Source organism: Mugil cephalus, chromosome 1, assembly GCF_022458985.1.
Source record: "Mugil cephalus isolate CIBA_MC_2020 chromosome 1, CIBA_Mcephalus_1.1, whole genome shotgun sequence".
NCBI classification, from domain to species: Eukaryota; Metazoa; Chordata; class Actinopteri; order Mugiliformes; family Mugilidae; genus Mugil; species Mugil cephalus.
Window position 1 is genome coordinate 23220826 of NC_061770.1, and position 12745 is coordinate 23233570.

General features: G+C 43.0%; 1 protein-coding gene across 1 annotated transcript; it reads right to left on the bottom strand.

Annotated features, from left to right (window-relative positions):
• Positions 1-3029: 3029 nt before the first annotated feature.
• Positions 3030-9323, bottom strand: gpr173 (G protein-coupled receptor 173). Its single transcript, XM_047606200.1, has 2 exons — positions 9059-9323; positions 3030-4757 (listed from the first exon to the last, which is right to left on the bottom strand). Exon 2 carries the CDS (start codon positions 4509-4511, stop codon positions 3348-3350), a length of 1164 nt encoding a protein of 387 aa, XP_047462156.1. The 5' UTR covers positions 4512-4757; positions 9059-9323; the 3' UTR covers positions 3030-3347.
• Positions 9324-12745: the final 3422 nt, after the last annotated feature.

A 12745-nucleotide genomic window follows, 5' to 3' on the forward strand; every position in this document is an offset into this window, starting at 1 on the left:
CTTTCCGAGCTCCGAGGTAAATTGAACGCACCATGTGGACGGATCCCAGCTCTGACGCTCAGGACTGCAGCGTTATTACAATATGATGAAGAAAACCCCAAACAGAAAATGGTGCATCATCCGTTCAATCAGCTGATTCAGTTTTAAAATGTCCAATTCTTGGTTATTTATCATCATTAATTTTTTTACATTTTTTATACGCGTCAACTCTTTGATGAAACATTCAGGAAGTGTATGCAATCACATCTGCTGTACCTCAAGCTTCTTTTTAAAAAACATTTTCTAAATATGTGAAAAAAAACTGATTAATAAAAAAAATAAATAAAAAAACAGAACTTAATTGGCTTGAAAACACATTCAGGTCCTGGTGTCAGGGCGGAAAAAAAGCGTGAGGAAATTCTGAGGAAGTATTTGCAGGAGTGACATCCTCGACAGTATTTCACTTTCCTGTTTTCACCCCATCAATTTACACTTTTAACTCGTTCACACTGTTCACGCACTCACACTCACACTCACACACACACACACTAAAAATATGATGAGCTAATCCGTTGCGTTTCAAACTTAGCTTCCTGTCAATATAATACACACTAAATAGCACAGAGGTCACAGTAAATTTACAAAAGAGGCCTCTCCAGCATCAACAGAAATCCATATTTTTTTTTTCTCTCTCTCGCTCTCTGGCTTTGTCTCAGAAATGAAAAAGAAAAAGAAAAATTGTTTCCCGTTCAGGAAAAAACAACGGAGAAGAAAAACAGTCTCACAGAAAATTCAGAGCGGGGTTCGCCGACATTATTTAGTCTACTGAGAAGTCACTTTTTCTGCTTGGAACGCTCTCCCCCCACCGTCACGTTTTTTTTCTCAATGACCACAAGTTCCTCCTGCATCTGATGGAAAGAACGACCTCCAGGTCCTTCCGGGACGTCACTAGTTTCCACCGTGTTGGATGAATTCAGCACATAGAGAAGTAACACATTTTTGTTGCATTGGTTTTACAGTTATATGGAGTAAGGCCATAGTTCTGAAAATAAAAACAAGGTTAGCTATTCTCTGCAGCATGCTTCTTTTGGGTGTGTCACGTATGCCACGGCAGAGACAAGGTGTCACGTCCAACCCCAAACACGCCCCCTCCCCTCTTTTTTTTTTTTTTCTTTTTCTAATTTATTTTAGCCTCAGATACTCGATACTCAATGCTCCGTACCTACATTCACCGACTTAATTACAATCTCTTTGCCCGGCTTCCTCCCTCCACCTGATCTCAGAGTTCGTTGTCAGAGGGAAAAACAGTAGAGAAGCGCGTCTGGATTCATTTATCTAAATTTATCGAAACGCAGTGACGATGTTCGTCTAGATTCACACAATGTTGGCTCCGGATTTTATTCCCATTTTAGCTTTTGAGGAATCTTCTAAACGCACATCTGGTGCAGTTTTCATGGCGAAACTTGTTTTTCTCACTGACAAGCAAAAAAAATATATATATAAGTGGATCAGAAAATCTCACAAGGATTCCCTCCGTTTTTTCTTCATATACTTACATTATTTTCTATTTATCACCCACACGTGTCGCTTCTTCTCTCTGACTTTTTGATGTTTTCAGTTCCTTGCCAGGCTTACTCCAATGTGTCCAGAGTTACTTAATAATTCGCTCACTCTGTGGAGAGTCGTACAATCACTTAAACCGAAGCTTACAGAAATAATTTCACCTGCGAGTTGTGTCGTATTGTAGATCAAGGTACCAATGAATAAAATACTCACAGGTTCCTACGGTGATAAATGTTAAATGTTGGTACAGCGCAAGAAAACAAGAGAGCTAGGCTGTTATTTATTTTAAATGCTAGGTGCCTACAATTATTTGGGCAAATATACCGATCTGGGGCAACATTATGATAATAGTAATTGATAATAATGTTGTGTAGGTCTCCCTTGTTCCTCCAGAACAGGTGAAGACATGGGTCTTCTGAGGGTTGTTAGTTGGGGGGTCATTTGGGTCCTATGGGTTGAGGGGAGGGGCCTTTGTGTGGATCGTCCCACAAATACTTGATCAGTTTGAGATCTAGAGAATTTGGAGGCCAGATCAGTGCCTTGTGCTGTTCTTCATGCGCCTTTGAGTTGTTCCTAAAGTGTTTTTGTGTGGCTGCATCCTGCTGCCGCTATCAAGGAGTGTCACTGCTGTGGGGTTGGGGTGGGGGGGGGGGCGCCTGGTCCAGTTTCACATGTGGCCCAAAGGTAAAAATCTATTATATGGGCCAAGTGCTTAAATTACAGAACTGTCCTGGAAGAGAAATTCCATCCATCTTTGCAAATGTGGCCAAACCAATGTGGTTATGATGCCATATCACATTTGCCAGTTACAAATCACGTGTGGCCCAAAAGTGTATGGGCCAAGTGCTTAAACTACAGCTTAAACTACAACCAGAGGTGCCATCTAGAGATACCACATGTGGCCCAAAACTTAATGCTACCACGGTAGCATCCACAGGGATGGACGCCAGGTCCAAAAGTTTCCCAGCAGAATCTCTGAATTCTCACAAGATGATTAATGTTATTTACTTCTCCTGTCAGTGGTCATAATGTTGTGGCTGATCGGTGTAAAAAGCCAATAGAAGACGAATAATAGTCCAGTGAACTCCCCAAATATCTTGTTTTCTTGTACTGTAAACATTTAATCATCTGTAGCGCTGTTATACATTCTCTCTGCTCCTTAAATCGCTCCCATTCCTGGGTTTTCAGTCTTTTCGTTGTCGTTGAATTGCACCTACACGTGAGGGCATTTCCGGTCTGAAAATTTTTGGTAAGAATCAGTCGTACCACTCAACTAAAGTTTAAACTAACTGTCTTAAAATTCACATAAGTTCACACGTGATTCTGTTTCTCGCTTTAATGCCAGACTGTGACAGGATACATTACAGTATTAAACGGATTCCTGGCTTTCAATGAGGAATGGCTTCTTTGTTCTCTTCAACTAAACCTTCATCCACTCAGGACTTTTCAAATTCGTCATGATGCAGCTCATGTAGTTTATCGGTGGCTATTTATTATTTCTTTTCTTTTTTTTCTCTTTTTTTTTTTTTAGCATGGTTTCCACAGTGACTGCATTATTACTGGCATATTTTGCTATTAAAGTATTTTATTTTTAAAGTCTTACTCCATATATGCTTTTGAGTCAAAAGGGTTTTTTTGTTTTGTTTTGTTTAGTTTTTTTTTTTAATTTTTTTTACCACTGCACTCACTAGTTTACACCCACTGCTTAAAAGTAGCTTGCATTGCATCAAATGCCACAATTACTCAAGCAAATACAATATGCAATACGTCTGCTTACTGCTCTCTCTTCAGATCATCATCTCTGGTTAAATAACACAATAAGGCTCTCGTGGTAGATGAGGTTTAGTCCTGCAGCAGGCTGGTAGGTAGGAAAGGAGCCCTTTCTTCAAGTCTTTGTTAAAGAAGAAACAGACGATAGGATTGACCCCAGCTTGGGCAAAGCTCATCCACACAGTGGTGGAGAGGTACCGGTGTGGTATTGTGCAAGCCTTGACGAACACCCTCCAATAGCAAGCCACTATGTAGGGAGACCAAAGCACCAGGAACAGCAGGGTGATCACGTAGAACATCCTGCCGAGCTGCTTCTCCGTTTTGAACTCCTCCATGCCCAGCAAACGCCGGTTCTGATTGTGCAAGTTCTGCCGAATTCCCAGCAGAGTGGGCGGCATGGGGCCCCTACCGAAGCCTGCAATCCAGTTGGCTGCCGCCTGGCCCGTAGCCCCTGGCCCGTGGAAGGTCCAGTTCTGACTGATGGCTGGAACCATCTGGACGGGCTTCATCTTGCGGTGCTTGTACTCGAAAAGGAGTAGCTTCATGTACACGACGTGCGTGGCCAGGATGAGCACAGCCAGCATCAGCATGAAGCCCAGCGTGTCGTTAGCCTTGAAGTAGCGATGCTCGAAAATGCACTGGTCCTCCTCGCGGATGAATTTGTAGGTGCCTACGTCGAAAACGGGCGGGAAGGCCATCGCCACGGACAGCGTCCACACCATGCACACGACTGCCACGCACGTCCAGAACGTCATGCGCTTCGAGTAAAAGCGGTGGTGCGCGATGGCCATGTAGCGGGTTACGCTAATGCAGAAGAGCATGAAGGCGGCGTGGAAACAAAAGAGCACTGCCATGAAGGCCACCACCTTGCAGCTCAGAACGCTGTAGGTCCAGGCTGAGCCGTTCTTTATGGACACCAGCACAAAGGGGAAGCAGATGGCTGAGCGAATGGTGTCCGCCAGGCAGAGGTCCAGCAGGAAGTAGTAAGGTGCCTTGTGCAGAGCCCGGTCCCGCAGAACGAGCAGAGACACCACCAGGTTGCCGACTAAACTGATGCAGATTATCAGCCCCAGTAAAACCAGCTTAATGTAGGTGGTGACCACTGAGGAAGAACTCTCCGCTACCATACCTCCTGCAGTGGCGGCCACTGCCGCCATGGGCCCCGCGGGCCCTTCGTTGCTCTCATTTCCATTTGCCATCCCGAAAGTCCACCCTCCAATGCCGCCGCCGCCGCCTCTTCTTCTTCTTCTCCTTCTTCTAACACCAGAGCCACCTTTCCACCGCCGCCTCCCCCGCCTGCTGGTCGTTCTTTCGTCCTCGTGGTTGCTTCTTTTTCCGCGGTTCACAAGGAAAAGGAACACCTCGATCCACCTCGGGCCATTTCGAGCAAGGTCTGTTTGTCGGTGTGTTTTTTCATCTCACTGATGGATCCTCTCTCCAGAAGCCTGAAAGCAGTCAGAGGAGATAAGCAGTTAGGAGTTTTATGGGCCTTGACAGGTCTTATCCTGGCGTTACCACGTCAGGCTGAAGAAATACTAAAGAACAGAAAGCATGTATTTGGTGCTGGCTGCAGTAACGACTACATAGCTAATAGATGTGAGGTAATACTCAACATGACATGCTGTCAGTCACCAGAATGGGCTTGTGACCCTTACATATACCAGGCTACCACTCCATCTCACCCCCGGATCATAGTCTCAGTCTAAGTTTCTGTGGAAATAAACAGCTTCTTTCCTTCTTCTTTTAGTAAACCCTGTTCTTCAGATCCCAGTTTTTGCTCTGCCTGTGTCTGTGGTAAAAAAAAAACAACAAAAACACCTGCTTGTTGAGGTCTGCTTCTGGGTTCAGTGGTTAGCCTACACTCTCAAACAATCACAGCCTGGATACAGTGGTGCATGCTTTGCACCACTGTATCCAGCATGTAGGCTGTAAAGTTGTGACATTTGCAGACGAACTGAATCTTCTTCAAGATGAATGATGGGAACTGAGTCGCTTGGGGTTTTTTTGTGTGTGTGTTTGACACAGTTGCACAGAGAAGCTCCTGCTTTGTTCTGAGACGGTGATGGTGACGGAGGTGGTGAGCAGTGGACCATGGTTTGATGAAAATCTATGTTTTAGACATAGACAGACGCAGATGATACAGATCTTACCCTCTCCCAGGATGGAAGATAAAATAAGACTGTCATCTTAAAAATAAATAAATATCGAAATGAGCCGGTCTTTTGAACGGATCTTTGAAAGGAACAAATCCACAAGACCCAGCTCCTTCCAAAGAGCCATTAATCCCATCTCTACCAGACTGACAAACCGGCATAGCGTAGCTGAGCTCTTTATTTCTATGAGTCTTTGTAGGAAGTACTTGAGTTTCTTCACACCACTAAGCACTGGGATAGGATAAGAGTTGGATAATCTGCAATTATCTATATTTAAAACACAGATTCTATCAAACTCTAGTCCACTGCTCACTGCTGTGTGCAACTGTGTGAAACATATCAAAAAATAAAAAATAAAAAAAATGACCAGCTCAACGCAACTCAGTTCCCGTCGTTTGTTTTAAAGAGCTGGTCAATAGATTCAGTTCGTCCTCGAATGTCACAACTCTACAGCCTGGACAAGGTGCTGAAGAGAAATCAAGATTTCAAATAACTTCTCATAGTTTTTAAATACAAAAGAAAAAAAAAATCCATGCAACTGTGACTTGGTTCCTGTTATTTGTTTTAAAGATTTAAAGAGCAGGTCAATAGGTTCAGTTCCTTTAAAAGAGCTGTTGAAAAGACCGGCTCATTTTTATTTTTAAGATGACAGTCTGGCCGTATTTTATCCTCGAAATACACACTGGGGTAAGGGAAGATTTGAATCAGACCAATTCAAACTTAGGCACCCTATATCTGAGTCTATCTACATCTAAAACACAGATTCTCACAGCTCCGTGATAGTGCAACAACATTCTGTGATACATCAGCTGCAAAGCCTCCATAGGCTTGTTTGTACGTAGACCACATGCAGATTAGATTCTAACCCAATGATTGGGTGGATTAGAGAAACACCACTGTAAAACAACCACAGCAAAACCCACATTTTCTGTAAACATGCCTATGAGACACAGATTGAAGGTGTCGTGCAAGATCCTGCTGACAAAACCCTCATGAAAGGTTAAAGGAAGCACGGTTAATGGAACAGGCACTTTGTTTTCGTTTGCTATCTTCCTTTTCTGACGCAGCTCTTGCACGTAGAGTCAAAACTGCCAATAAAGCCAAGTTCGATGACTTCATTAGTAATTTTGCAACTATAGATAAGAGCAAACTACTACACGCTTGCTCCCCATAACGTGACATCATTGGTACAGTTTGACCAGAAAGATTGATGTCAAAGGTTGGCAAGAACTAACTCAATAAGAATCTGCCCCCAGAAAGAGTGTAAGTGATTGCACCGGGAAACTTTATTCAACAGATGTTGAAATTGAAATCGGTCCGTTTTTAAGTCTCAATTTGTATGTCAGCAGCTTATATCCAAGATTGTGTTTGATTGTCAGTGAGCTGGCTCAGTGCGAGTGAGGCAAAGTGATTGATTCCCTGTTCTGATTCTTGCGTTTGATGAGATTGATGAAATTTTAACGGGTGCCAGTGACAAAGAAGGGGGATCTCGCCAGTGATTGCATCGCATACTTGTCATTCTCAGGCTCTGACTGTTGGTGGTGAGACCAGCCTGCACCGGGGTCACCACAAAGAAAACGGGGACAGTTTTATTCAGTAGTTACTTATTATTTACTTTTTTCATGCACATGTTTTGCAGTAGTGAAGTAGATGTCGTACTGCTTTGACTTACATCTGGACATTTTGCCCACATTGTAGAAAAGAATGAAATATGTGAGATGTGATTTGTGGTCCAATGCTGCTGAGCTGTTCTTCTTAGTGTTATTATTTGCACGTTCAGATTCGCCAAAGTGACTCGACAGGTCAAGTTCCCAATTTAAAAGCTGAGATTCTTGAGACACCCGTCATCAAAATGCACTTTATTACAGTGTCCCACTTGGCGTTTGTTCACTTTCCGTGACCAGGACGATGGATCTCGACCCAGTGCTGGTTTTAAGTGTAGTTATTTTAGAGAGACGCACAAAGCTCACATTATGATAAAAAAAAAACCTGGAAACTTCCAGATTAATGTTAAAAAATTGCAATGAAACTTACTCCACATGGCTACTTTCTGCTGCTGCACCTAAACCACTCACTGTTATTTAGTTAGTTAAAAGGAAAGGGATCAGAAATCTCTGCGCCCGTTAATGGATAGATCTGCTCTTTTCTGGCAAACACTGAATGAATGAAGCAAAACTCTGGTCACACAGAGGACGTCAGGTGAGAAGACAGGGACGTACACACCTGTTTCATAGTGCTACATACACCGATCAGTCATAACATTATGACCCCATCCCTCATACTGTAAAGATCTCCCTTATGCCTCCAAACCAGTTCAGAGAATGGACATGGGCGTCTGATGGTGTCCTGTGGTCCTGCTATGGGGTGGGGGGTATCTGGTCTGGTCTGGTCTGGTCTAGGTGGGTGCTACATGTCTAAGTAACGTCCAACATGAATGAATGAATGAATAAATGCCAGGTCCAACAGTTTCCCAGTAGAACACTGAATTGTCACAAGATGTATTGTCATGTATTGTCATAATGTTACACCTGATCAGTGTATATAGACATATTTTAAACATATAGCTCCATCGTCCTTTCACACAGTAATAATTCAAAGTCAAATACACACACGCTCATCTTTGATATGAGAGATATTACTGCCTGCTAATAAAAAGAAATGAAAGAAACCTCACAGTGGTGTGAATGGTTAATGACGAATGGAAAAACAGAGTGCGGTAAACCATCAAGGCGGTTAACAATTAAAAAACAACGTGAAATCAAACTCTTTCCGTCAACTAATTTTTTTTTTTTTTTTTTTCGAGTCATTGTTTTTGCAGCTTCAGCCCTCACTGCTTCACTGGCCACCAGGAGCTGTTGGAAAATGAAAGATGGGCCGTGTGTCTTGAAGGAGGAGCTCTGTGAAGGAAGTTGGTTGGCATTGGAGGGCAGAGTCTCTGTCAGGAACTGGGTAGCAACAGCAGCCCAATACCTCTGGCTTGATGTCAGTGGGAGGAGGCGACAACGCTCACTGGTTGCTGACAGCGGGGCCCAGTATCAGGCCTCTCCACATAAGAGCGCACAGGTCTAATGAGGACACTTGGACCACCAACTGCTGCAGTCCGGATTTGAGGGGTGTGGATAGCTTAAACCTTCACACCACACAGGCTTCTGCACTCCTCCAGGGGGGGGGGGCTGATTTTTATCGGGGGATTACATGCACCAAAAAGGACATGAAATCACTTGACTGTCCCAGAGCGGAGAGAGAAGCCCTGAGCCTAGTGGACATCCTGTATTATTTATCATCTTCACAACACAGCGTCACATCCGCCAGTGTCAGCTGCTGCTGCTGCTGCTGCTGCTGTGAGGCATGCATCAAAAATGAGTTTTTTTTTTTTTTTTTACTCTGCATTAAGCAGTCCTCATTAGATAGTCAACCCTGTAGAGGCTGAGGTAGACAAAAGGCATCAGTCTCTGGGAGCTGCAATAGTTTGGGCCCGCTAGAAGGAACACAGTCAAATGAAAGGCCTGCAGGAATGCAGAGGCAGGCGCCACTGACATTTAGCAACAGAAACATAAGTCAATACAAAATGGTAGTCGTGGTGTGCTTCTTACCTGCTGTGGGGGGGCCACTTGTCCTCCAGACTATGGCAGACTGGACGTCTGTTGCGGTCTACATGAAACACCAGGGCTCCGGCGACCACCTGACAGGACAGAGGCAAAGAGGCAAACCTGATCACTGGTCCAAATGTGCGTTAGGCGAGGGCTCCTGCACACTTCATTCTAAAACGCGAAGGGTTTAGGCCTGCAAAAGTCATAACTTCGTTTCCTCTTTTTTCTTGTGCATGTCATGTCTCCGTGCTTTTCCACAGAAGCCGTCGTGCCGCCAGAAAATAAAACCTCCAGTCCCGCTGACAGCAGAGGCGGTGGTGGGCTCATCACATTCACCATTCACTTCACATTGGTGCCATGCATTTGCAGCAACCCCCGCTATTCTAAATCAGAGACGGCGGCGTGATATCGGAGCATTCATTAAGCCGTTTTCCCTTGGAGCTGACAGACGCCAGCAGACGCCCTGAGACCGCGTCGATCCGCCGATGCGCTTCCTCTCGCATTATTCCGGTCAAAGCGAAGGGAGCCAGATGTATGAGATCCTTAAGCATTCCGATAGTGCACCATAACACACGAAGAAAAGAAAAACAAACAAGCAAACAAACAAACAAACAAACAAAAAAAAAAAAGAGCAGGTAGAGCCCAGAAAGCCCCGACCCGCCAGGTTCGGGCTGCGGGATAACACCGAGGCCGGTCCTCGGATCTGTTCCGCAACCCGTCAGCGGCCGCGCATCACAAACAGGTGCGTATGTGAGGGACAACCATGTGGATGGAAATATCCGGGGGGGGAGAGAACAAAAAAAAAAAAAAAAAACGAGATGTCTGCAGTGTTTTTTCAGAGCAGAGACGCTGGCGATGGAGCCGGTTTCAGGAGGAAGCTCATCATCCAGTTGTCAGGACAAGGCAATTCCTGCTGGTAACAACGGCGGTGATTTCCATCCCGTTTGTTCCATGGACAGGGGCGTCCCGAAGATGTTTGGGGGTCCGTGGGTACACCCCAACCACAGAAACCCCGCACAGCTTATTTAAGGAAAAACAGACGTATTAATGGCTTAACAACAACAACAACAACAATAATAATAGTAGAAGCCGCTATGGGTTGCACGATTTTTTAAAAGTCGACTGTTATGTCATAAAAGTCAAGTCAACACCGACTAATCTCTGACTACTAACAAAAACCCAGTAGAAAGTAATGCTTTGCAACAATGAAATCTATAATCTTGACTTGAACGCATATGTTGAGAACAGACCGCTCATGAGCTACATACTGTGAGCTGCAGATATGTATAGACTGTATAAAAACAGGCTGCAAATCAGCACCATCAATAGCATTTAAAAGTATGGTATAATGTAGCAGGTATTTCTCTAAGGCCTTCTACGTGTACTGCAGCTAAAGGTCTAATAACTTTGACAATAAACTTCACCAGCAAACAGTGCAACCTCCATCTCTCTGTCACCACAGGACGCTGTGGTCGAGTTGTTACCTGACTGATGTCGAGAGGATTTGGACTGTTCCTCTGCTAGCGTTAGTTTAATGCCTTTTCAGACGAGTGTGCATTGCCGTGTTTTATTTCAGGACTGACATGGCTCCATCTTTATCTGAGGTATTTCCATATGACGAACCGCCACTATATGACATGGTGCTTAAAGATGCCTTTTAATGTATGAAATTAAATTATCATTTAACCATTTCTGTTGAATGTTAGTCATTTTTTCTCGGTTTCTTGTGGAAATGCATATTGCCTTTAACGTATCTCTTGGGTTTCCATACATCTTCATGTCTGCCCCTCACTCTGCTTTGAGGGTAAGTTGTGTGGAAAATTTTCTGCTGCCGTGGTATTTAGTGGTTTTTCTCTGGAAATTCAAATCATTTTCGTTATCTCTGTCTAGTCAGCCCACTCCACGCTTTTCTTTTTTGCTTTCACCACCAGGTGTCACTGTTTTCCCTTGTCTTTTTTTATTGCCCCTGGTTTGGAGAGGTGTTACTATTTACTGTAAATTCACTGGTTTTCCAGTACAGTTTTAAAGACTCATAAATAGCTGGTGCACTGAACCTTGACCTAAGTGTGCGGTGTATTGACAAAAATGTCTTTTTTATGCAACAATATTTGTATTTAAAAGACAAATAATGAAATTAGACTGTGAATTGAGGCATTGCTGAGGGAGCAGATGGAACAGAATGACAAATATGAAGACAATTTATGTCTCATTGTCTCTAGCAGGCAAACAAAAGCTGGAAAATCAACCTTACATTCAGGTCTTTCTCTCCATCTTAGTGCCATTATTAATTCAGTGGACAGACAACATAAGAATAGTTTGGTTTAACTGAGAGGCACCATGTTTGGAAAGGAAGCAACACTGTGTTACAGCATCAGAACCTCATCACGTTCGTGAAACACGGGGGTGGTGATGTTCTGGTTTAGGCCTGTTTTGCTGCATCTGGATCAGGAAGTCTTGTCATCTTTAATATAGCAATGAATTCTGAATTATACCAGTTAATCCTAAAAGAAATTGTCAAGACATCTCGTCCACGAGCTGAAACGTTTTTTTGAATTAATTACATATTCGAAATAACGCATTCATTGATTCATTCATTCAAACTGGGCGTTGCAACAAGAACACAAATTGTTCTATAAAATAATGGTAAAAGTAGAATAAAAAGTTATGCTGCACAAGGAGGTCACAGCAGATACCAAAGACAAGGGTTCATTTGCTTTTGCACCTCACAAATGTGTAATATTGGCGTATTTCACTGAATAAACAAATATAATAAGAACGTGGAATATTTCAGTCTCTTCATTTGTTTGACTGGGTTTTCTGTCTGCTTTCAGGACCCGTGTGAAAATCCGTTGATGTTTTGAGTCATTTTCGTGCAGAAATGTTGAAAGCAGTGACTGCAGGAGGGTGGGGTGGAGGAGGCGGCGTGTGCACATGTTGGTGTGAACGAATCGAACACAATAATTTTTAAAGAAACCGTTAAATTATAGGAACTGAGAGAATGATCAGCCGAATCTGGTTGGAAAATTTGTGCACGTAGGATCTTTGATAACGGTGGAACTTGTAGGCAAATCAGCCCTTGGAGTTGTGAAACTTGATTTAAATGTAAAAGAGAACAAGAGTGGGTATCTCTTTGTATTCCTTTCATTTTGATCAGCGAGAGCACAATGTGACTCAACGCAGACTCTCAGAATAATTTGACAGTCTTATCAAAACTGCACAGGAACTGAAGGTGTCTCTAACCATAGCCCTTAACCACGACATTTCATCAGTGAAGATCACCAGCCAATTATTTAAGATCCGAGAATGAACTGATAATAATTGGTTCTAGTAAAAACATTCATTGAGTTGACATGACTTAAAAATAAACCTAACCAATTTTAAACCTAAAAGTGTATCATATTTGATACACGAGATCCACCACTTGTGGGATTAATATTTCCCAGAAAACCTGGTATTAAACTATTTGACACTTCAGATCATCGCCCTTGTGGAATATCATTTTTGCTATTACTGGTATTTCAATATTCAGTTATATAATTATTCCATACCTCATACATTATGTTACACTAGAATGATCCTCAAATGTTGTGGACCAAATAGAATAAAGTAGGTGGTAATTTATTTTAACTGTGACTGTAATGCATTTCAATCAAATTCAAATTTTATTTTAATTTCTTTTTTTTGTTGTTC